This window comes from Bombus bifarius, unplaced genomic scaffold (genome assembly GCF_011952205.1).
Source record: "Bombus bifarius isolate JDL3187 unplaced genomic scaffold, Bbif_JDL3187 scf7180000010271, whole genome shotgun sequence".
NCBI classification, from domain to species: Eukaryota; Metazoa; Arthropoda; class Insecta; order Hymenoptera; family Apidae; genus Bombus; species Bombus bifarius.
The window spans coordinates 6,326,340-6,353,371 of record NW_022885586.1 but is presented as its reverse complement, the minus strand read 5'-3'; the positions used below and the strand labels follow the sequence as shown (position 1 = coordinate 6,353,371).

Sequence of the window (27,032 nt, the reverse complement as noted above, 5' to 3'; positions counted from 1 at the left end):
ACTTATTTAAGTTTCGTCATATTTTATCCGCTGGGACGGACGATACTTCGAAGAATGAGGACGAACCACTCGAAATGAAATCGTACGAACGTACCTGTGCTATGATGCTGGTTTGCGTTGAATCCTGCATAATCTGCCAGAGTGTTTTGACTCGGCAAATCCTAGAAATTGCTTAAAGAATGATAAAAGAAAAGAACGGAGAACGAACTTCGTATTTTATGAACGTTTCTATTGCAACTCATTTGTGGGTTCGTATTTTTGGAAAGTTTTCCAACTTTCCAATATTTCCTTTATTTGATTTCCGATTGGTTTTTATCCATAAAGGAGTTGATTATGATACGTTGCTAATATTAAGCAGAGTTCTACTTATTTCGATAACCATATCCTTTCTCTCTTTTATTTTGCTATAAAAAGCTTATAACGTAATAAAAGCAAGATTGCATGATGAAGGATGGAACGAAGCGTATAAAAGCAGGCTGAATAAAAGCAAAAAATAGTGGAGGAAAGAAATTTAAATGTTAGAAATTATGTAACGCTTTGAGCGGCAACTGAAACGAGAGGCGCCTAAAAAATCAGTAGTCACGGCTCATTACTGGCTAGAAAACCGTGGCGAACAATATATCTCGCATAATACTCTACATAATCCCCGCCTATTTTTCTCAGGTTTAAGTTTACACTGACTCTTTATAGCGCAGAATGAAATTTCTTTTTTTATATAATGATAGATATTTACTTTTAACATTTTAAATTCAAACGGTCGTCTAAACTTTTATGAATATCAATCGCTTTTAGATATTCGAAGTTTAGTGGGCGCTTTGAAATATTCAGGCTATAACTATCATTTTGAAATTAACAGATTTTGATGGCTATTTCCAGATTTTGAAACTTTAACGCACGAACTTTTTAGGTTTTACGCCCATTTTCCAAATATTTCGAGAATATTTTCAAGATCTACAAATTCCGTAAAGACCGTAATTGCAAGATTTACGTTTTCGAAGGTACATTTATCAAAACCACCATACCTGTTGTTTCTTATACCAAAGAAGATACGATCCGTTTTTGTTACCTTGTAGGAACACGACTTTTGATCAGGTTTTCGTTTCGTAGCGTGCGCTGTTTTAGCTGATTTATTGGTGAGTTACTTTCGTCTCTGTTAGCTCGATATCGGTTTTTCCCCCTTTTTTTTCACAGGGTTGCTCGTGTATGATCGTATACGTGTGTGCCCTGTGTGTTATCCCTTGCAGCCAACCAACCAACGAGGCGCTCGATCACTAGTAACGTTTATCCTCGATGCTCAGCCTTCACCTCGTGCGCTACTGTTTCTCCTGTCATCCCTTTCTCTTTCTCTATTTTGCTCCCTTTTCGCTATCCTTTCGATTGCCTCTGGAACGTCACATCGTGTGACAGACCCTCGTCACTTGCTGTCTGCAGTCAATTGCAGAGGACTGGAACCCGGGTTACTGACCTTTTGAAAGTTTGTCGTTTCGAAAAAGCAGGCAACGAACGAACGAATGAACGAACGAACGGAGGCCACTCGCCAGGCGAATGGATTGTCCGGAATTCGTTCGTTCTTCCTCTCACTCGTCAGTCGGTATCATTGAATTATTTGTTTCAATATATCTTTTTTTTGGCCTGTTGCAGATTCTACGGTACCCATAGGCCTCTGCTTGTTGATCGAAAAGGGCCTGTCAGTGGTGAGTAACCCTTTTAATATCGCCGGTAACCTAACCACTTTTTTAAAACGAACCGCGGTAAACGTATTCCTCGTGCTAATACGAACGACACAGGATGCGCGGTGATATTAAAAAACTTTCTCTTACGCGTGAGCGTGCAGGAAAATTTATACATTTTTTCGTGGTACATACAGAACAGTACAAAAAGTGAATCGGCCGAGTATAGTGTTGAAAAGGGAGGGACGAACGCGTGCCGGCTGGTTAAGAGGGAAATAGACGAAAGTTGGAAAAATATTTTTCACCTGTTTTGCGGCTGCTTTTTTTCCTCCTCCATTTCTCTCCCCTCCCCCCTTTTGGCAAGAAGCACGTTGCTAAACTAAACTAATAATAATATCTGGAGCATATGGCGTCGCTGCCGGAAACTTTACACGTTCGTGAAGCAAAAATGGCAGACGTGTAGAAGGGACGAGCTGCTGCGGATCGTTGCATTTTTCTCGTATTAAAGCCGACCATGTTGCTTCCGATTCGGGAACGCCTTTTACAGCCTGCATTGCTAAACTGTCGATTCTCATCCCTGTGAATCTATCGGGAAGCGTTAACGCCCGTCGTTCCCTTTTATTTTTCCAGAGAATAATCGAACGAGGCTCGGTTGCTCGCGATACGGCGCGAAATCGCGTTTCAAACGATCCCGTGGATCGATAATTATCGCGCCGGTACCTCACAAACAGAAATCTAATTTCTAATTTCTCTTCTCTTCCGCGGAAACGTTCGCAGAAACGATTGCACCGCGAACCAGCTCGAGTCGTAAAGTCAACACGGACGCGGCTACTTACGTTTCGAAAATTACATTTTTTCGTTTATAGTTCCTCAACGGCACGAAAGCAATTTCCTGGTCAGTAATTTTGAAACTTTATGAGTTTACGACTCCGGCGCAGACCGTTCTTAAAGAATATATGGATTTTCTGTACGTGTCACATAATCACGCCGCTATCAACCCCACCGGTAATTCTATTTCTGCCGGAAATAATTTTTCGCCAATTAGACCGCTGTACAAAAAATTTCTTCATATTTGAAACAATCCTTGTCTCATACTAAAATCTCTTCTATAGTACGTTTCAAGATATGCGAGTCACGTCAGTTCCGTAAAAATCACGAGAATTTTATGGCTAAAGCGTACGGTTCTTCTGACCAAGTAGAAGCTTCAGTTCTAATCAAATCAGTCTGGAAATCGAACTAACTCGTAGAAACCTTGCTCGCAGCTGGATCAGCATAAATTGCACATAGACAGAACTCGCGGATTAAACGAAGTTTATTAAGTGAAAGCTTGTTGATATGCAGGTGCAGTTTGCGGGATATTAAGTCGACATGCTATGTCGGTGAAGCACGTAAGCTAACGTCGAAAGAAACATTTCCCCGAATCTATTTCAATTTGTTTCTCTCTTTTACAAACCGCTGGAAATTCGTAACCTGTTAATGTAACGGATTATGAACCCAGCTAACCAAAAGTGGAAGTTTTCACTGGTTCGAATCGATTCGATCGACAGTTTCAGCTACGAACCACAGCGGTGATACTTATTTCCATGGATCGAGCAGGGAGATTGGGACAATGTCGTGAAGGCTGAAGTTTTATCAAACGCGACAATAGCGAGTTTAACATAAAATCTAAAGAGTTTATTTTCTTATCTCGAAGCAGTAAAGATTGTCAGACTAGGCTATGAAATGCACATCGCAGTTTTGATGATCGGCCTAGCGTAAGGACCACGTTGCAAACCGTGACTCTCATCTTCCTCTCTCTCTCTCTCTCTCATCCCTTCTACCTACGCCAAGGTGAATTAGCGATGCTCTGGCTAACGTCTATATACCTTATATCGTATATTCCCCTTGGCGATGACGCAAATACACGTCTAGTATCGTGTCAGCGTAAACATTGCTCGTGCTGACTCCGCTCAGGGACTACCTTGTACATCGATCAATGTACAGCAGAAATCCATCCTCGTAAATCTAAATTTTGCACGAATTTTAAAAATCTGACCGGAGAGCCTGCCTCGTCGTTAGGCTTCATTGTTTGGAGAAGGAAGAACAGAAATTTTGTTAAATTCGCGTTGATTAATAGGTTTACGAAGTGAATTTTACGTATATTTAAAAACTGAAATTTCATCCAGATGAATGGGTTGTTTTTATTATGGTTTTTCTGCGTATTCTGAAATATAAACGAATCGTGTAAATATTTACGTGTTCGGATCGCAGTGCCTATTCCAGGTACGTAAAGGAGACGAAATATTTACCGTCCTTGTCGCTTAGCGTACTCCTTTTCGGGTTAAATTTGTTTTAAAATCAGTCGCAATTCAGCTGTCGCCTGGAGCAGAGTGGCGTTCGAATTCCTGCGTCGCTAATTAGAATGGATTCCCGTGCTTTCTGTTCAAGTTCAATATCCGTATACGTGTTTGCATATCTACATATATCTGATACCTCAATTTCGGTAATTCGTGCAACTTTTAATCAGGTGAGATTCATTAACGATTAAAAAGATCTAGCTAATTGTAACACGTTGATAAATTACAAACTGATCGGATGACGATTGTTTATCATCAGGACAATCACAGGGACAGTCATCGTATAGAAAGTTCTACCTGTTTCTCCCACGTTCGCCCCCTCAACAAAACGGGTAATTATATTTACGTTTTATATGAAACGTGTGTGGTTTAATTAAATTTTGTCAAACACGTGTATATACATGATTCGCTTGCAAACGATATATTTTAACGTATAATCAGTATATCGCTCGGAGTCAGCGGTCGAAATTACATTCTTCTGGGAGCTAATTTCCTGTCTGTAACAAATAGTACCAATGGCAGTACCGGCCTGCTGAACTTGATAATTACCATAGCCTGATTAATCGTCGGCCGCTAATCGAGTAATAATTCGACTAATGACGATCGCACGGCAACAACCTACTATGAATAATTTGACGACACGAATAATCACCCTATGTATGAATAATACATGACAAATTAATCCCGAAAACTAACGGGAATCCGCGCGGTGCAATTTTCAACCCTGTTTCGCGTCTCCTATCAATTTTCCTGGGATCAGTTTCTCTATCAAGCTCGTAAAACGTATCGCGCGTAATATATATGAGAAGACATGACGTTAAAAAGGGAAATAAAATAAAAGTGGGAAGAGGAAAAAAGAAGAATAGGTGGAAAGGAAAGGGGGAAAAGAGAATAGATTAAAAAAAACGCGGAAGATTGAAGCGTGCTACTAATTAAAATGCAAATGGCCGCGTTTTATTAACGTCGAGAGTGGAGGACGCGTCGTAAGTAATGTCACGGTTTTACGGGACGAGTATTAGCGTGGCTTTTAGCTCGCCTGATTATCCCGATAGATCCATTTGTCTCGATTAACATGTCCTGTTAATTCGATCAGGCGGAATTCCATTTCCTGTTAATACCTTTCTGTCACCGTGATCGTTTCGTCGCAGTCAAAGAGGTCTCTACCACTGTTACAACGGAATTATTATGCCAGGTTCGTTCCGCCCTCGTGCGTTTTCTCTCTTTGTGCCCGCGAAGACGAACGGAGGTCGCCGCGTGTGCTCCATCCGTGGTCCGCTGCACGCGCGTAAATGTTTCAGTTGTGCAATTTGCCGGACCTCCCTTGAAATTCATGGTATTCTTTTGTCCCACGTAATTGGGTCAAGCGCTTCGTAAATATTTGCTCTGACGTACCGGTCGCCGTCGGTTTAGTTGCGGACTGGACAAATACCCTTTCAGTTTAGTTCGGCTGATGTACGGCTTCGTCGATTATCCGGGCTCTGGCCGGTTCATAAAACTTGAAAGATCGGCCTGGCCGGCAGCGAGAAGGTTGGTCTCGAAGAAAGGCAACCGGCGCGGCGTGCTGTAACGTGTTTTCATTCGCGAACGTTGTAACGTTCGTGAAAAATTCGCATCACTGTCTACCTTAAGAGTCTCGTAGCTCGTAAATACGGAATGTGTAATGAACGGCTGTCCTTATTTTTCTCGTTTGTACCTTTTTTATCTTCCTCTCGAGCGGTCCAACGGCGAACAAACAGCGCAACGCACACGGCAAGGCCGACAGTGGGAAATATAACGCGGAAACGTGTCTAGGAATATTTTATATCAGATGAAAATGTTTCATCGCCAGCATGCTGTTTGGCTTTACCACCGCGTATCGTGTATTTTCAACGCGTAATCTCGCAGGCGAGGTACCGTATTAAAAGCAGCGGTACGACGCCTTTAAACAACTAACCCTGCTCTGAATATCGTTTAATTTTTCATCGTGCTATAGGCGTTGAACAGCTCGTATCTCGTAGCCAATGTTTTAAATGCTAGCCCGACTGTGTAATTTCACTCCGCTGTCTTCGCGTACATCGGTGTATAACTATTTCGGATTGTCTGCTTCGTAATGCAAAAGAATCAAATCGAATAAAGCTAGCGTAGTATCGTAAACTATTACGATTAATTTACAATGAATGGATTGCACAAATGTTGATTAAACAGGAAACGATGGTTGTTTAACGGGAACTAAATACAATAACGTACTATAATTTAGACAACTCAATAGTTAATTTGCAACTCTCGTCACCACGGATCCAACGCTCTCTCTCTCTCTCACGCGGACCACACTCTCTCGACAACATTAGCAACACTATATCGACAACGCAACTCATACTCTCTGACTTCTCGATTCGCACTCTCTGGCTTCTCCACTGACACCGACTGTTAATTCGTCTTTCTCCCTTAGCATCCCTTTATCTTTTGTTAGGCCCATCACGCACGTGTTCCGCTTCTGCTCGTAATCAGGGTCACGTAGGTCTTTTCTACGAAACTATTCAATTGAAGGATCGGCGACACATTGATGGACCTGGCGGCGCCTCGGCTCTCTCGCGATACTGTTTATGATTCACCCGATATCTCTTAGGCCTTTTGTCCACGATATTACACTAGTAAAAGTAGAATCGATCGAAGAATCCATCGTATCTAATATAACACCAATGTATCTAATATATCACCAATGTAAGAATGTAACGGCATCAAACGAATGTCCTTTGAATGTAGCTAGGGAATAGAACGTCCTCGAACTCCTGTCGCGCTATATTTAAATAAGCAACCCTCGTAGTAGGAACAAGAACGTTTCATTTTGCAGTGGATTCCGCAACAGACACGGCCGGATACGGGGCCTCTGCATGGATAATAAACGACTTTCGGTAGTTCAACGGACTGCATTTCAGCCTTCGTATTTTGAGAAGCTCACCGTTCTCCGGTCACCACCACCCTCGTGCGTCTATCCACGCTGAGAACGAGGATGCCGCGTTTCCCGTTCAACCCTCCTCTTCGCTTTCTATCTGTCTCTCCTCCTTCTATTCCGTACCGTTTCATGTGCCACGCGCTCTCTGCAAGCAACTTCCGCTCGTAACTTGTACCTCTCTATTTTGTGCCGCAGGATATCATAGCTCACGGGCCAGGAATGGTGTTCCACGTCGTAAACCTCATCGTGATGGTACTGGTGCCGATGGTGGTCATCCACGTGAAGGATTCCGGATTCAGCCTGTGTAAGCGCCATTTTACGTATCATTTCGTTCAACGTGATTCTCGGTCTCGTACGGACGACGTCGCTCGTGTACGACGACCACCCATCGAAATGAAATATAGGAAGTAGGAAAATAGTGTTGTGGCAGTGTCTTTGCGTGGCGTAACGACGTTTCGGCTTCCATAGACGTTGATGTAGAGACCGCTTAAGCTGACAATTCATTGCCGAGCTATAAATTTTAATTCTACGTTTAATACTATATTATGAGAGTCGTGATATTTTAAAGAGTTTATTATTCGTGTCATGTACGGTAGCTCGCTAGAATATTTGAACGCTTAATGTAGACAATTTTTGTATATGTATTCCACGTGTATATTATATATAAAACATTTCGAAATTTCAGCATTGTTGTGAGACTCAATTATCATGATTCATGATCACATTGGTTTGCAGATTTGTTTTAAAATCGTTCGTATAACGTACATAATATCCGTAATATTCGTAAAATGATACGTTTCTATAAGTATTCGAATGCTTTCGCGAGCTGCTGTATATAGCGCCAGTAACTGAAGCACTTCAGTGGAACGTTGGAAAATATTTCCTTTTCCTAAGACGATTTTACTTATCGCGTGGGTAAGACGCTTAAATTTTCTTCATCACACAAGCATATTTTATAAATCTTTATAACGAAGTATAGTATTACCGATGGCTTTACGGAATCCACGACTCAACGTAAAAGAGAATAGCGCGAGTTTTCACTGCGACTCTTACTTCCAACCACGTGTGAAAAGCTTCTAAGTCCATTTACGAGTGCACACCACGTACGGTTACGGTCGAATAATTTTGAATTATTCCGTCGGGCCGGACTTCAAAAATGCGAAAGCTTACGAAGTCGGCGACGAACAAAGAAAGGAATGTCGAATCGAAATTTTCAGCTGCCGTAAAACCTTTATAGCATTCCGTGAATTGCGAACATCGCGTCTCTTCTCGCGCGATATTGGTGTCCGCTAAGCTGTTTAATTAACGAAACCGTATCGTGCACGACGCCAATATTACGCAGTGCCGTTTAATACGTTGCCATTGCAAAGCAGAATATTGTTAAAATCGAATCGCTGCCGGCTTTTTTTTTGAATCGTCTCTATTTCCTTCTTTCTTATTTTAATTACTCGGACCAAGGTAAACCGAGTCGTTGCCTCGCCGCTGTTTACCACTGCCACGCTCATGCCGATCGCCAATATTGCGTTGATTAATGAGATATGATTGATTTACGCTCGTCATTAGCGCAAATTTTCAATTTTCAACCGATTTTGATTAGTCGTTTCTGACCGGCTCGACGTCGCGTGACGGTGCTTGAATTCTCGTTACGGGGAACATGCCGGACATCGTTGTAGCGCCGTATCAAAAATTCTATTTAAATGCAATACGCACGGTGATCCGTGAGATTCGATGGTCGAGTGTCATCGTCCACACGAATGCAATTACACGATGCACCGATTGATCTACGACTCGATCGATCGTTCGATTACGCCGACCTGCCAGTGGACTTTGAAACTTGAATTACCACGGAAACAAAATTTCGTTATTTGTGGGATACAGTTCAATCATAATATTTCATATATTTCAGTATTTATTTTATATTCCATCGAATTCTGCGTAACGTTCTTTAAAAATAATTTCTCATTTAAACAGGTATTCTTATTTATGAAATACTTTCAGTGATGTTTCTTAAACGTGCAAATCATTCAGTAGATCGCGTTGCTTCGTTCAAATTTACACCGTTTACTAGTTGGCCCGTGTACATATATCCAGCTGTAGGTGAATGAAGCCCAAACAAATAATTAAAGTCGGAACGGTGAGAGTCGGTAAAAAAGTTTCTCGCCGATCTAGTTGATCGCAAAGGGGGCTGCAGCTACGAATCTCAATTAAAAGACATTTTATTGGAACGTCTGTCGAGATCGCCGGAAACCGCGCGAAGCGCTCTGAGAACGATCGAAGAAAAGCAATTAAAGAGTAAGCACATCGAGGAATACGAGGAAGACGGCACTCTAATTAAAGGATTTCGAGTTAAAACATCTTCAACCACAAACACGTTCCCTGATATTTCCATCTGCTATCGGTGCAAGCGGCTCGCGATTCTTCAAACGAAACTCGATCCCGAATTTCTTGACGCATTATCATAAACGGCCGCTTAAAGTTTCACAGGGTGGAAACAAGCGAGACAGATGTTTCGCGTTGATTAAAGAATACCGGATTAAAGAAACTAACAAGAGGCGCGTATAATAAGAAAGTTACTTCACCGGAGCAGATGCTTTCGTTGGGGAATTTCCTTCTTCTTTCTTTTGTACACGATGTTACAGCGATTTGTGTTCGTTGCAGGGTTTTATGATGTCTTCCGAGTTATTCTTCCTTGACTGAGACATGCAAGTTTATTGCGAATCTTCTATCTTGAGCAGAAAACTGTAGCAATTCTTCCTTCATGCTGTTGCATAACAATATATCAAAAAAGTTTGATTATTTGCCGGATTTAAACGTTTTATCTTCTGCTAGAAAGCCCTATGGTAATAATAAAGTGGCTTTATTTAGATAACATTGGTTTTCATTCTAGTATTTGCATTTTAAGAGGAAATTGAAAGACCGTTTATTCTGTACAATTTCATATACCAATATAGGAATGTTGAGCTGCAAATAACTTTCCGTATAGAGTAACGTGTATAGAATGACGACTATCTGCAATAATAATTAAACGATAGAATAATAATAATTCTTAAAACAACTTTCGATTCTTTGAAAAACTGTATCTTTCCTAACTTAAGACCGTGCCAATTCACAAATGATTCTTGCCCACGAGTCTTGTATGACTTCCCTTGTTCTCGGTCATTCCGCATTTTCAAGGATCTTAGACACGCACAAACTCTTTGAATTTGCAGTTCTCGAGTCTCTAGTACGAACATATACGTACTTGTTCTCGAGTCATTCGTCATTTAGACGAATTATACCACTTCCAAGCTATAGCATCTTTCTCTATAACTACCTGCCCGACATTTTCCAGGCGCGACAAGGAAGTTGAAAAAAGATAGCAGAAAGGATAGAGATAAGTCGACGATGGAGCGAGCGGGACAAATCCGTGAACACTGGCGAGAAAAGTCTTCGGGCCGTGACACGTGAGCCACATAGAGATTCATACGTCAACTAGTCGGTACATCCGGTTGTGTAAGCGCTTCTTAAAAGTTCTGAAGTCTGACGCGAGTGCGCCTGTAGCCTAAAAGTAGTACGATTGAAGTGGCTGTGCAAGAGAACAAGGGCCGGCCTTCTTTTCTTCTTCTTCTTCGCGTTCCACCTCCTTCGTTCTCGTCTTTTCTTCGTTCTTTTCCCTTCTCGGCTTCTTTTCCACGGATTCGTCGAGGTCCTCGACCACCGGCTTGACACGCGAGACGACTCACGTACGCGTGAGAGGGTGTGCAGTGTGCACTCGAAAAAGAAGAGAGAGAGAGAGAGAGAGAGAGAGAGAAAGGAGCGTGTATCCGGCTAGCGCAGACACGAGCTCGTCGAGAACCTCGAGGTCTTTGCGCGAGACTGGCGCGCGCCGCATTTCAAAGCAGTTTTGTCTTTCGATTGCCGGCATGAAAGGACGCAAAGCAACCCTGAGCCTGCGTAATTATCGACGAGCGGTTTTATTCGAGCTCTCTTTGCCGGCCCCCGGAATTAAAGACGCCAATGCTTGCCACTTAGCGTCGCCTCTCGGGAAAAAGGCGCGGACAGCCTTTCAGTCGATTGTAAATTTAATGAAACGAAGCTTCCATTTGTCGTCAGTGCCGACCTGAAATTACATAAAGGTTCGAATGATTTTTCTTCTGACACCGACAGAATAACTCGCGACAATTCGCTATCGTAGAATAAAGGAAAGTTCGAATCGATCTCGTTAACGATTCTTGCGAGACAGATGGAAATTTGTTTTTTATAAAAGTCGTGCTCACGTATATCGCCCGTCCGTACGAACATAATAAATAGAAATATTCTTAACCCTCTGTTTCGTCATCTTTATTCGAAATTAACTGAACTTCCATTATGTACAATCATAAACGGCATTTAACGCGTGCGATCACGCTGGGAATATAATTTGCCTCCAAATAGCGAGCAATTGAATAAACGATAAAGCCCAAGGATCTTGAGGACACGTTGATATTATGCGCCAGAGAGAATTGTCTGGTGGCACGTGATTCTCGTACCGCTCTTTGGAGATGCAGCGTACCATTAAAGTCAGAAACAGAGGGTGTGCGACTGGTCGAGGGGAGGAAGATTCGATCGCGTCGCATATTGAACGCTGGTCCCGTTCGTATCGAGTTTTTCAGTGAACGAATTGTCCAATCGTTTGTCTCCTTCGATAATTAGCGCTTTTACGCTGCATCCCTTGCTACGGGCGATTCCTTTCAGCGATCAGAGAACGCTAGAAAGCCCCGGCAGCCGTTGGGGAATGGCAGTCCGGATCGACGATTTAATTTTTGCGCTCGCATACTTGTCGAATCGCGCGTCTCGTTTGGTCATGATGAAGCGGAGACGTAAAAGGTGCGCGAGACAACACTGCGAAAATCGTTGGATTTTGGCGAAGAGTCGAAACGAAAGAGATCCGTTGTAATTACGAGGCCAGGGAAATATCGTGGAATTCCATTCAGTTTCGATATTCCCCTATATAATGTTTCCCTTTTTGTCATTACGAAACGCGACACCCAGTAGAAACATGGAGCTATCGACCTCCGCCTGCGCCCTTCTCGCCCTTCGCCTCTCTTTCTCTCGCTGCCTTCTCTCTTGTCTTTCCTCCTTTCTTTCTCTCTCCTCGCTTTTGACCTCCCATTTATTCCCCTTTTCGGTATCTCTCGCGGCACCATGTTCACCTCTCGTCTTTGTTGCTCTCAGCGTCTCCCTGCCATTCGCATAGCTGCCGCCCGCAAATGCAATAAAAGGCGTCGAGGGTTTACTCGCACTGTTAAGTGGCACTCGGTATCATATTGTGGCAGGACAAGTATTCTCGTCTTCGCGGACGCGCGCGTAGCCCGTGACGTACGATACTCGACGGGCCGCTGGAATTTTTGTGACTTCTTGTTCGATGGCTGACATAAAAGGAAAAAGGGAAACAGACAGACAGCGAGCAGAAACAAATCGAATGAGTGCCGGATCGAATAGGAGAGGTAACAAATGCGCATCCATGTTTCGTAATTAATCGCGATTTCATCGGGATTAATTAGGGCAGCGAGAGAAACGCGTCCGTCGAACGAGACACGCGAGCAGCGTCGAATGTTTCACTGTCACTGTAAAAACGCTCTTGCTGGTTTTATGATCGTATTATCGCGGGAACGAATATCGGCCGCTGCGTTTTTAATGCAAGTCCGATTTAATTGCGGAGAATTATTGAAGGATACAACAAATGTTTGAGTTTGCCAATATATAAATACTCATTTAAAAGCCTTCTATTCTCATCAGTTTGTTTGCATTCAATCAATTACGCGATTAAATATCGTCAAGTTTTTCACTTTGGCAAAAAACAACAGCTGCCGTAGTAAATTCGTGGAAAATTCGCTTCCGTGGAAACGATGATATTACGCGAAACAACGTATTTATTTATTTCCTGTCTGGTATCTTACAACTATAGAAGCATTTTACAACGTGCTATACGTGCAGCGCACAATAGTCGATATCTCGGCATAATAACGAACCCTGTCACTCCGGACGTCACTTAGAATTTCATAATTCGCGAATTCTTACCCTGTCACTGGCAGCGAACGAACGCGTGGAAATCTCGAGCTCGTGTGACTCGCGCATACTGTGCCTGCATCCGCGTTCTAATAATTCTCGGCGTCTTTTGATTTCGCCGTCGACCTATAAATCCGAACCGAAGCATGCACTTTGCACGCACCCTACGTCTCGATATGCCATACACCCGGCATAAAGTCATAACGAGCACGCGACTACCCTCCAACCGTAAAATCCGAACGCATAACGTCAGATGGGAACGTAATAACGCGTCGGACGAAACAAAGAGGCGAGCCTTTACGAATCGAGCTGACGATATCGTTGTGTCTGCCTGGAAAATTCAATCGTCGTCGTCGTCCTCGTCGTCGTCATCTAACGTCGTCGTCGTTGTCGTCATCTAACGTCGTGTACGCGCGTGACACGTTAGCGTTAAAGACGGGGCGGAGAAAGCAAACCGCCAGGCGACATATTTCAAGATCGTGCCGAGAATAAGGCGTTCTCTTTTCCCGTTTAGCTTAGCCATTCTTTTGTTCGTCTCTCTGTCGCTGTACAACGCCGTTATAGTATCATTATCTACGTTCTCTAGGTGAAAAATGCAGCTGCAACAGGATGGATATTGGATGCGAGTAACGTAGGCGTGCTTTTGGAACTAGAGGAAACTTTTGTGAAATCATTTCAAGAGAAAACTAGTGGACGATGACTCGAAGATTTGATTAAATGGACGATAACGAAAGTTTGTTGATGTGAAAAAATAGCGTAAAAGGAAAGATAGTTTCATACGAAGTAAGTTTGAAACTTTCGCAGGAGATAATATTTGCGTGGCAAACGTAAATGATTCTCTTCTTGGAGATGATGTTGAAGAAATTCTGATATAGGTTTCGAATCTTTTATCGCATAAGTCTTTCGTTAAAATAATTTTCTAATTAATGATATTTACGAAAATCCTGAAGAAGGTTCACCCAGTATAAAATTATTGCCGACTTGAAATAGTTTCCTTAAAATTAAGTACGTAGCTACAAAATTAAAATCACATTTTGGTGCAAACCACTTTGGTCCGAACTAAATTACCTCTCACAAATTTCACTCACGTCCTTAAACCTACATCTTAACCTACTGGCAGATATCAGCGAAGTTTAGCCACCGTAAGAACGAATGAAAATTAAAATCGCTTGACACGGCAAAGTTCGTTGGTCGAAGCGATAAAGTTTAAATGAATCTTATAATCTTTAGGTTCCACGAGGTCCTGAGGTGAGTCGTTTTACCTTATAACGTGGGCGTCGGTAACTGGTGACACAGATTCCGGGAAAATGGCGCGACCTAAACGCTTCCCCATTCACGATAGATGTTCTCGTTTGCTCAACTAGATCCTAGTGGATTACAGCATGATAACGAAGTAGTTATTCCGGCTGGTTCTCTCCCTTTCGTCACAGCGAAAGGGACGGAGTGGTTGAACGGCTGCACGAATTAGTCGGCGGTCCACGATTTGTTATTCAAAATTCGCGGAAAGGCGCCCATCTGGCCACATATCCGGCTGCGTTCGAACGTAATTTCCGTTTCGCCCAAAGCTTCTCTACCTCCGGTGTAAGCCTGTAAACGTTTTAGTGCAGAACCTGGCCTCGATGGAGAAACATTTATGATTCAAAGCGCGTAAATGCCTTGTTAGGTAAATATGAATTGCTGGAAACTGGATAATCTCGAAGGCCAACGACGGTCAGTAACCAAAGATGTTGATGATAAATATTGAAACTTGGAACTCGTTAATTAAGGAATCGCGTGATTTAACAGTTCGTTAACGAGAAGAGTCCAAGGCTATGTTAGGAAAATTATGCCAAGTTCCGTTTCTTCGGCCGTTATTTACAGACGAATCTCCATCTTCTCTTCCTCTCCATGTGAACGTACAAACACACTGATTGCCTCTTACGTTCCACGATGTACCACGTCTGCAGCCTCGACCGTTCTGGCGCGAGACTCGCCGAGATCCTAAATCTGATCCAGCGTTTCCTTTGTTCCAACCTCTACCCTATTCGTTCCTGCCTAAACCAACAGTAGCTCGCTTCTCGCTCTCCGAAGCGAATCTCTCTTGTAGACTGAGAGGACGATGTCTGGACGTGTGATTTGTAATTCCTGAGGAACTCATGCCGCGGTAGTCGAACCGTTCGCTGCATAATTTGTAATTCCAAAGAACACGGCCAGTACGAAATGGTCGATAGGATTGGACGAGGAACGGAGAAAAGGAAGAGAAAACGATCTAAGATGGAACGAGGATGAACTGACTTAAATAGTCAGAGAGCAGGTGGAGAGAAAAAGAAGAGGAAAGTAGAAACGAAGGAAGAAAACGAAGAAGAAGAAGAAAAAAGAGAAGCGGAACGACGAAGAAGCGATGAATTCAGCACTCACACTCCGAAACCGTCAGCCCTTATAAGCAGCCAATTTCGTTGACTTCAAACGAGCACGGTGTTCGACGTAGCGTGAAACACGGCCGAGCCAGGCTAAAGAAGACGCGGATGGTCGAGCATTCGAGCAGAGAACGAGACGCATCCTCGTGTGCGTGCTTGATTCGCTTTCACGCCGCGCGTAATGGCGATCCAGGGGTGCAAGAATTCCATACATATCCTCGCCGGCAAGCAGCGATACAGGCGCGCAGGGGTTTGAGATAGAAACGTCTGGAGTCTAGCCAGCCGGTGTTAGGCTAACTAGCTCGTGGCAGTCGAATGCACAAAGGCAACCGTCGGTGTGCCGTTTACACCGGATAATCCACGCGAAATTAGGATGGTAAATTGGTTACCGCGCGAATAATGCGAACGAAGTCACGGTTCTGAGCAGCATCGCTGGTGGATGTCGCGAGTTACACGTCGCAAGCGCTTGACTCGATACCCGGGTGCTAGCCTTTGTGGATGTCAGATAGAGGGGCCTCTTCAACTGGCTGGCAGGTCTGGTCACACTGCCTCTAACTACCGGCAACATACTTGTAAAGATATAACAACGATACGCGGAGAGTCACTTCGCAACGTTACGAGGCTGAGCTACTGAAATATTAACGTCGTCGCGACACCCTTCGTCCGGTGACGATTTGCGTTCAACGCCGGCTTTGGTTTACCATTCTCGACGCATTTTCCCATGGAGTAACTCCTAAACTTGATTTATACACCATCCAGCACCGTTTAAAACGTAAAATTACTTGATATGATTTTCAGAAAATAATACTTTAGTATATCGCAGTAGAAAATATTTTTGGCCAAAAGCATTCTTGTATGTATATCAACATAATACCAGAAGGCTTTCTCATACTAATTCGTAACCAAGAATAGTACAAAGCAAGTTGGACACTTGGAATATCAAACATACAGTTGGATTCTCTGGCAGGAGGCTTTCTTCCCGCAAACGTTCGAGGTAGTCGCATAGAGATGGCAGCGCAAGTGTCTCGCAAGAGGATATCCTGAATTTCCAAAGGGATTCGGCTAGCCAAGAACGTCGCGTTCTAGCTGTTTCTCGACTCCGTAGGGAGTGGCTGGATCGAGGTTAAACTCATAGGAAGGATGTACAAAGCAAGAGCCACACGTTAATGCGGTCACGTTTAAGACCGTTGTGAATGCACGTCTCGCTTTGATCGTCGTTCTCCACGCCGATTTAATCCGGTGCATTTTTAACCTGTGTCTGACCTCGGTCGAGGATACGCCTGAAAGATTCATCGAAATACGAAGTTCGCGCGCTGTGTTCCGCGTCTGGAAACAAACTTGAGAGGAAGCGGTCGCTTTGTGCCTCTTTGGTGCTCGGGGAATCAGCTTCGTTGCAACAACACGTTAAGATGTTTAGTTCTCTGCGAAGTCACGGCGTGGAATGTAAGACGAAATCGATTCTCTCGAGAGCGATACGACGATTGAACTTTGCGTTAGGAGATTGCGCGAACGCTGAAAGAGAAAGCGCAGGAGCGCCGGTCAAGTCGCGGGGAAAGATGCTTGAAATTTAATTCGAGTCTATTCGGGCGAATTTCGTTTCAGAGAATACCGCGCCGATCGCTGACACGTTCCTTAAACGAGTAAGAAGAAGCAGAACCTTAGGGAGATGTATAGGGAAAACAACTATCGGAAACAAAAATTGGAAAGAAAAGTTTGCAACCTTTTTAAGTTGGAGAGGGAGAGAAATGATTGCCTATGTTAGAAGAACACCTATCGGAAGGGAGTATCTTTGTAGCGTGGAAACAAACGTGCTGGATTTTGCACACCCCACCACTGTAGTTAGAGAGAGAGAGAGAGATAAAAAGTGAAAGAAAAAAACCGATATGGAAATGTTGTACCAGTTTACGAACGTACCAATGGAAGAGAAAACGCTATTTTTAGTGAAAGGAAAATCCCTCGGATATGCGTTTTGCTCGCCTATTGATTCAATTGAAAAAAGCAGAAACGACGTCCTTCCAACTGTATCATCCTATCCACCCCACAAACGCGTGAAAACAAACGTACACACAGAGCCACGCGATCAGCATAGTCGTGCGTGAAACGAATGCACGCAGCTTGCCAAGTTCCGGCTTCACGCACGGTAACTTCGCGAGGTGATTACAAGCTCGAGCCAACTGGATATCGTGCCAGGATCATAGATGTTCCTCTGGAGTGGGGCGGGAACAGACTGTGGAAATCGAAGATACGAGCAGAGGAATCGTCAGGACATAAGTATGGAATTACGCGTGCCAGATGAATTACGGCCGGGCGATCGATCACCAAGCACGTCCGTGCAAAAGACACGACTTCCGGAAGCGAAGTCTCCGGGTGAATTTATCGACGAACATCGTCGAAAAATAAAGACAGCCTCGTTTTTGCTTCGCAGGTATCCTGGCCTGAAGAAGATTCTTATTGATTTTGTTGTTAGCGAATACCGGAAGGTCGCAGAGAGATTCTTGGTTTATTCCGTTTGATCAACGTCAGATTGACTGGTGTTCACTTTGTATCAACCAGACGAAGATCGGGTTTGAAAGGATGTTGTATTAATTCGATGGATATTCGATCTTTGATGTAACTTCTGAAGACTTTCCGAGGCTTGTTTTAAAGCATTGGCTTTTAGTATTAGTGCCCCGTTTAGAATTCTACTCATGAATTCCTGTCTTGCTGTATCAAAAATTGATAAAGATTAAAAATGTCGAGATCCTATCTCCTAAAGAATTAAGTAGGTCTTACCGAATAAACGTAGGTCGGTAATAAAAATATTTAAAACGATTTAAAAATTGAAAAGCACGTTTAAGAAATTTTATTACTTAAGAAAATGTCTCGTGACCTTTTGAATACTTCCGTTGACAGAAATATTAGCGAAGCTAACAGCGTGATCTCTTAATTGTCTGTGTGCATCGATGCATCAAATAATAATCTCTTAAAATTAATGGGAAGAGCATTTCACAAGTTCCCCAATTACGATACGGACAGCGGTTTCGTTGGAGGAAACTCGATACCAGCGATCGAGGGCGCCGATATTGCGGAATCGGTATAACTGATCGTGTTATTGTCACACTACTCGTAGTACATACATATATTCCATCTGGGCGCATTGGAGCGGTGATATTGACACGAGGCACTCACATCGCCTCACAATTGCACGAAATATAGTATCGTTCCACCAGATAATTATTCTTCGAGCTAATTAATGAAAACTTTGGACGTTTTGTTTCAGCCAGCCGAATTTTGGGAACTCGTCTAATTCCTAACTATCGTTTGGTAATTCCCTCGGTTCGCCGAAATTTGCTTATAATTCCCGTGTATCTCCTATTTTACTGAATTCACATAGAATCGAACTGGGACTCGGATCTTGTTAATTAATAACGTTGAATTCTCGTGTTAATTAGTGGAACATCTGGGATAGTTGGAACTGTTAGATCGTTTAATAATATAGTTTAACTGGTCATCGAACCAGTCGGTCGTGAAGACAATCGTAACAGCGAATCACATTTCATGCTCTAATAGAAAGAACGACCGTGACATGCAACCATTTAAAAAATAACGTTTCGGTTGTCGTTCTTTGTTCCCCGGGAAAAATAAAAGGAAACAATTCTCCCTGACGTGCATATTCACGATGGCGCTGTGTCGCGCGTCTTTCATCCGTGAAACACCTTTGACATTTTTATTCCGAACATTACGGATTTTTATGAAATCGTAATTTCGAAGGTTTATTCGATTCAGTCGCGTATGCACGCTTGAATAAAAGTTTCTGCGTAAAACACGTTGAAAGAATAAATTCCAGACCCGACGGGTGGAGTAAGAAAGTAGTGGGAATAAAAACACAATCGAAATATCTATTTCCAGCTACGATTTTTTTCGCTTTTCATCAACCACGCTTTTCCTAAGTTGAGTTATTTTAATATTGCACACGCATATTTATATACTACCTTTATTTACGTTTCATTCTGTATACACCATTCATTATATATTCATTATGTATATATATTTTATTTTTCTTTTAAAGTAATGTTGCACAATTATGAATCCGGGGGAATATAGTCGTTGGAGTAAACTCGATCGGCCGTGGTTCATCGAAATTCAGCGGATACGTATTGCAGAAATTTTAACGACGATAACGATGAGCGTCGTCTTACTCACGAATTCTGGCGGGATAGTAGGTAGGCGAATGCGTGGAATTGGAAGCGCAGTCGCCGTTTCTGATTACGATCGCGAATCGAGGATATACCATCGTCCTGGCTTGTATCGTCGACCTCCCGCTGCTCTTTTCGGATTCCGCTTTCCGTTTTTTGCTTTTTATTCTCTTTCTTTTCCCTTTTGATGTTTCTTTCTTGGGTCTTTCATTCTTCTTTTCCCCTTCCTTCTTTTTTATTTGATTATTTTATTCAGTATTCTCGATTTATACGTTAGAATAGTTCAGGTGTGTCGCCTACACGCATCCGCGTTGTCACGCTAAATGCAACGTGCACGCTACGCGGAACAAAATTGCAGACCACGTTCGACGTAGGTGCGACATTGTTCCGCGAACTCGCAGTTACCTTCTAATAGCTTCGATGAAACGATTAATCGTCGACAGGGAGACCAGGTACTACATCGCGCTCAATTAAGGATTTTCGATTCATTGTACCGATATTTCGCGTTCATTAATATTTTTTTTTTCAAGTTCACGCATCGTGCGTATGGCAATTTGTCGAACGGCAAAGAGAAACGAACGTCAACTCGAGCATACATTTTAAGCGATCAAATATTTAGGATATGAGATTGAGCCTCAAATTTGTATTTTAATTAATTATTCGCCAACTGTTCGTTACTACGTATCAATTCCATATGCATGAGTCCTCGAATTTCATGGAATAAAAAACGAAGGAAAAACAATCCTCGTAAATTCCTTTCGTCTAAATTACAGACAGGATCAATTAGAAAAATATCGAAGTGATTTCGTTCGATTTTTATCCGGATATATATAGGTAACGTCGTATCTATGAAAATATTGAAACGTTGTTCCCTTGTCTGACGATCGCGCTGTCTGTCTAATGGCGGGACAATACTACTGCCAGCGAACCGAGAAATGTCACTATATCCTACGTCTGTCATAATTTCTCATGCGTTCGCCACGATGCTTGGTTCCATTAGGAGCCTTAATGAATTTATATTTACATCTTTCAAAGCACCGCTCTTCTAACGAATTACCTGAACAGAGATGAAAAATGAAATTAAATACATTGATGTGAAATTCAGGAGAAAATTAAATATCCAATGAAATATCGGATCATGTTTCATATAAAAGGCTATTAATTATAAAGGAAGATTTATAGCAAATTCGAATTGTTCAAGGTAAAAACTATCTACCTTATTTTTTCTATTATTACATTTTTACTTTCCAATTAATGACTGCAAACAATCTTTGCATAATCACAAAAACCTGTTGACTCACAATACATCACAGAGCTTCGTTGTAAAGCGGCTGGAAGCAATCGTGGCGTTTATTCCGTGGAGCAGAATCGCCGCGGATGCGGGGATGATGAAAGGGGATCGAACCTATAAAAGATGAAGAAACTAAGTCGACCCATGGTATGAGCGTGTTTCAAAGAGAGGACGTTCTCGATGACACGTTTCCTAGGCGAGGGTGAAAGAGCCCTGGAGTCTCTTCCGTTCGAGTCGGCACGCGGAAATGGATCCTGATCAAAATGCATCAGTCTGCTTTTTCTGGCATCAGTACGATCGAAAAAAAGAGGGAGAAAACGGTGGCGTAAAGATAGACGAGAACGACTGTGTCAGTTGACAGAAGAGGAAGGAGGAATCGTCGTACTACGAGCCTGGGATAAGGTGAGAAGATGGAAGGGGAGGCTGGTTGAAATCGAGAGGAGAAGTAGCGGGTCGAAATGGGATGGCGAAGATCGGGAGTTGCGGATCTTGAAGTATACCGGGCGACAATGGGGTCCGATGTGAAAACTGGCAATTCCTCAGCTCGACGAGCGGCCGAAGAAAATGGAGAAACTATTTTCAGTGGTGGAACTTTCGCTATTGTTGCACGCTGGCTGCACAATGCAACAATCCCCTTGGTCTCTTCATCGTTGAACGGCGTGTTCGTTGCAGCAAAATCAGTAGAATAATTCTATACGTTAACCGAGGGCGTGATTTTTGTTTTATTTTTTTTTTCGTCCTTTCTTTTTTTGCGCTCTTTTTTATAGTTCCTCTTTTCTACACGTCGACGCTATTGTCGGAGATGAAATATGACGGTGTCTTGAAAAATTTTGGAAAATTGTTTGCCACCGAACGATATATCTTCGGGGGTTTATCTCTCCCGCGGACAGCTGAATCGAGAGCGGAGTAATAAAATCATCGATACGTATTCGAGTACGTGAAAGAACGTGTTTGCATATAAATAGTCTTACTCATTCGCTGTCTTTGGCGTTGCGGCGCTTTATAACTGTCCATTGTACGACTGTCGATAGTTCGGTATCGGCGAATTGGAAAAAATATTGTGTAATAGGAAGAATCCCGTTTCCGTTGTTGGGCGATTTAGATTATCCAACAGTGTTTTATAATGTCGTAATATCGTCGCTCGAAAATTTACCGTCACGTAATACCATCGATGAAAAGTCTACCGGACAGCGTATCGTTTCGTATAAATCTTCCGTGACAGTGCGCCTTACGGTCCAACATAGGGACAAATTGTCGCGACTCAATTGCGGCGTGCTCGTATATTGCGACCGGACACGAAAAACGTACCGGCGTGTGTCTCCGGCGTAATGTCTCGTGCAAGAACGGTGATTTCAATCGACGTAACTCGAGTATACTATATATCTTAAACCTCGCCAGATATGTTTTCTATGGTTATAGAACAATTAAGGCATTAAGTTGCTTGACCGCTGAAAAATTACTGGACATGTAATAATTTTCGAGGGAGGAAGGTTCAAGGGTATATTGAAGAAACGAAAAGAAAGGGGATTAATACTGGGCCTACCGATCTGCATATAGACGGCTATAATGAAAAGAATATTTCCATTTCAAGAGAAATGAACTATATCGTCAAAATCATTTTTTGTAATAATTATAGGTTTTGAAAAATTAGAGATTTGTTATTTTCCTAGGTTTGGCAGTTTTAGTATTAACAATGGAAGTTTAAAGTAAAGTAAAATAAAAATACATAGACAGTTAGATTCGAATGACAAAGTTTCTTCCTTGATCCGAGGAATTTTAGAGATATTCCGTCGTCTCGTATTTACCATGACGTCGATCCAAGGCAATTCACTCGATCGTGTCAAAATCGCATAAGAGGCGTGCACACGCATAATGTATTGGAAGTGACGCAGCGCGCCCCTCAGCAAGATAGATTCGTTTCAACGTACTCGGTGTCAAACTATACTAAGCGTGTACCTGCGTCACGGCATTTGGCAATTATCTTGCCTCGTACAGGTATATAACGTACATGTATTATATTCCAGCGTTAGTCGCGCGAACTTTCGTGCGAGCGATAATCTCGAAGCGAGTATAAGCGACAAACAGGGACGCAGATGTACTTCCTTCGTTTTGCGATAACTGCCACGCAATCCTGTAACGCGTGCTCTTTTCCAGTTTCTTTAGGAATTTCCTCGTTGATTCCACTTCACGCTCGATCGATCCTTCAAAGTTACTCGGGGTCGTGAGTTTTAAATCTTCGTTTGATATACGGTAGGGACAGATCCCCTTTTCCCATGCTATTCCGTAGCGAAGATTGATTTGTCAGGAGCGTGACAATGGTAACTGGAGCCGGGAGATTAATATTTATATCGTTTTGATAGCTTTTTAACGAAGTCAAACGAAGAAACTCACGGTTGAATCCCAAAGCGGGTAAACACGGAATCTGTTGAAAAGTTTCGTCCATTTACGACAGTTATCGGGGAAATTACGCTCGAGGGAAGAGATGAATCAAGGGCTTCCTATCTAGCCCCTTAATGCTTTCGAGGTAAAACTCCTTCGATGTTATTAACAAGGCCTGACAAGGACCGCTTTCTTGTCAAAGAAGTCGCGTCGTAGCATCGTCGACGGTATAACGGTGAGCACTTAAACGCATCCACATAGGAATCTGAGAATCCTCCTAATTAGCACTGTAGCTGGGTTTTCAGGTGTCACCGTGGCAAAGAAAATATTTCTCGCGCGAAGAACGAGAAAAACACGGGGCCAAAGGGAACATCACGGTTGAATATATTAGTATACGCTTTAACCGGGTAAAGGACATTCCCGTGGTTATTCCGGAAGCTCGCGTACAGCGGCAAATCCATGCATTTGTGCATATTTCCTGGAAATAACGTAGCCTAGCCCTTCGTGGCATCGTTGTATATCGTGGCCATTAACGAACGATAGTATCGGCCGATTATGCTTGTTACAAGCTTTCTCGCTTTCTCGTTATCGTAGCTTCATCTCGCTGTCTGACTCACACGAATCAGGCGATTTCGATGCATTAATTATCATTCTTTCGAATAATTTAAACAACGGGTCGTTTAATGCGCTGCGGGAATACTCGGTGTTTATCGTCATACAGATTGGAACAAAAATTTATGTCGAAACGAGAGACAAGCAGTAAGTCGATCAAGAAGTTGTTGAAACAGAAATTTTTTTGTAGGAGGAAGACTTAGTAGAAATTGTAAACGTTACGGACGAGCCGGATACCGATGATACGTTTTTAAGTTTCGCTCGAGTAGTGGTAGATGATTCGAAGGAACAATAAGTTGTTGTACCTTCACTTCCTTTAAAACCGTAGGCTAAGTAAGATCAACACGAAATACAAGAAGCATTTGTTCTGATTGGTCCATAGTGTGTCCTCTTTCGCCATTATCATTCTTGGACTAACAAGTTGCAAATTTTAATAAAATCTAGCGACGTGATTCGGGGGAGAAATAAAAAACGGTTTATCTCATCGTTTTGTCTTAACGAGATCATGTTTCATGGCTACTTTATTCTAGCTGCTTAGTTCTCATCTTCGATACGAGAGTTCGATATTCTGTTCAACGACTCGCTCGTTTAATTCGTTGAGTAATCGAGAACAGAATAACGTTCGTCACGATGCGATGTGGTACTGAAGAGTCAAAGAAGCAAGTGACCACCTAGCCGCGGCTAAAGTTATGAATCCAGCAATTAAACGTTTATTCGAGGTCGAAGTTTTCGCTGCCGGCCTTATTTCATCCGCGTGAACGCAATGCGTTTCCCAACGTTATTTACATGCAAATAAAACCTTAAACCGAATAAATATTTATTAAAACTGTTTTGCCTTTGATGACGGGCACGGGTCAGCCCTGTCCTGGGAAAAAGTTTCACGATAAACATAGGAACAGCAAACTACTAAAAACGAGAAAAAAAAAAACGTAAAAAATAAAGAAACGAACATTTTACTCGTGCCCCTTGAAGAGCACGTAGCATTAATGTACGGAATCTCAGCACACCTGGATAACCAGGTAGCAAACGCGATTTAATTAAGATACGAACAATCCGGGACGAAGGAGGTGGCCAGGATCGATGGAAATATCGGAAAATATGAGCTTCGGGCTTCGTCATCGTCTATAATTCCGCGCCATTAGCTGTAGCAGCCCTTACTGCCACCGCATAATAATAACTGACATTCTTAAAATCGCGATGCAAATACCGTTGGCTATAATTAAACGCGGACTATGTCGGACAGAGTCACGGCCGAGGCGTTGGAAAAGAAAATGTGTTCGCGTCCCGATGTTCCGGTCAACGGAAGGAAAAATCGCGAGAAATGCTTCTGAGCCTTTAATCATTACACGTTCGTTCAGTCACAGGCTTTGTTGGGACGTTCAGTGTAAAAGAGGAAGTATAAAAAAGAAAGAGTAGGCAGAAAAAAGAAGGATAAATTCAGCGTGGACGAAATTGCCGACCGTGAATGCGTAATGCCGTGCTTTATAAACCCTTTAATTGCCACATTCGGACACGTACATCCGGTGTAACAGCGTATGCTTTATTCACGCAGACGTATCCGCTGTCACGTTCCCGGAGGCGCGTAAAATTGCGATGATTAAAATGTACTTGCACGTCGTGCACCAGCTTGCACATGTCACCACACCGTTTTCCCTTCTCTCTTTCTTTCGTCTTTTTTTCATCTCAATATTCATCTTTTTTTCGTAACGGTGCGTCTCTTTGTCCTTCTAACTTGTTCTTTTTTTTTTTTTTTTTTTTTTTTTGAATTTAGAAGGAACGTAGTACGCGCCGGGGATAACGAATGCCATGGATTTTTCAGAATTTGTTTAATGAAATTCTCGGAAAGTAAATTTTGCTTCGTCTCTCCTTATTCGTTCTTCTTGATTAAAGATCGGTAAGCTCGAGGCTATTGTTTCGTTTTTACTTTGTTTGAGAATCCAATGTATATATCGACAGCCGCTCTCCGAGTAATCAGTTTTTACAGATGGCAAGAGGGCGAATTAATTAACTTTTACTCGACAGTAAGGGTACTAAAAGGAAACGAAAAATTGTATTAATATCTCCTCGTATATTTGACTTTAACAGCGTAGACGATCGACGTACTTGTAACTTCTTTCTTTGATTCAAAATGTAGACGAAAAACCACGTCGAGAGGTAACGATTTTACCAAGATTGCCGCGAATATTATCTTTTGAATTTTCCAGACCGTGGTATACGAAATAAAATTGCGATCGATGATAAGCTGCTACGATAATTTGCGATATTATACATACAATTAATTTTGTCGGTTGTTTCAGTCGGTGCCATGTACGTATGTATGCTGTACGCCATCCTGTTCCTGAAGCTATGGTCGTACGTGCAAGTGAACATGTGGTGTCGTCTAAGCGGCCGAAGAAAGGCAAAGAGCCAGGGCAGAATGCGACGGAAATCTTTGTCGTGCGATAATCTACAGTGTAAGTAGACAATGCTCGCGTAATTTCGCTTTGACACCGTATTTTCCATTTCCTTCCTATTCCCGACGTTTTATATTCAAGAGACTTTTGTATCAATTTGCGGTTGCATAATAACTCGACGGCGCGACGTTTATTTCTATCAACGATATCAATTTATCGCGTCGAACGAAACGGCAAACGTTATTTCGGAATGCATGGTACGCGCATCCCGGCATTTTCGATAACAACTATTACGCATTCCCTTTACATTGTTTCGTGCTTTCGCGTAACACCCTCTAATTTTACGCGAATACCGCCCGAAAAACGTCGACCATCGGGCGTGTACAGCGTATGCGCGTGGATTTTTGGTCGGCCGCCTCTGTGACGGGGCTCACACGAAAATGCTTGTTACAAGTTTTTGGACGACTGGTTAAATCCCGTGTGCAACGGTTATACACGTTTCGCGACCAGCCAGAGTTGGTTTCTATTCTAAGCGAAATTAATTAAAGGAACGCGACGAGTAAAAAAGCAGAAGAGCGTGCAGAATTTGTTGCCTCTATTCTGATTTATTTCTGGATATCAGTTTTATATATGTTCCTCTTGAGATCGATATCCGACTGACTCTGTTTCTTCTTTCACGCTACGATGCATTCGTGAGTTCAAAGTACGCGATGAATTTATCCTGAAAGCCAGCCGATGTAAACTGCAAATATTCGTGACGCGTAATAGACTCTGACATGCATACATTACAGCCTACACGCGCGTCTTTTGAGCGTCGCAAT

At 42.6% G+C, this 27,032-nt stretch overlaps 1 protein-coding gene across 1 annotated transcript in view; it reads left to right on the top strand.

Annotated features, from left to right (window-relative positions):
- LOC117216546 (diacylglycerol O-acyltransferase 1) overlaps window positions 1–27,032 on the top strand; it is an 87,870-nt gene that overhangs the window by 29,449 nt on the left and 31,389 nt on the right. The window contains exons 4-6 of the mRNA XM_033463312.1: window positions 1,642–1,694; window positions 7,134–7,242; window positions 26,116–26,271. Coding sequence (XP_033319203.1) covers window positions 1,642–1,694; window positions 7,134–7,242; window positions 26,116–26,271 — 318 coding nt within the window. The remainder of the gene's footprint in view (window positions 1–1,641; window positions 1,695–7,133; window positions 7,243–26,115; window positions 26,272–27,032) is intronic.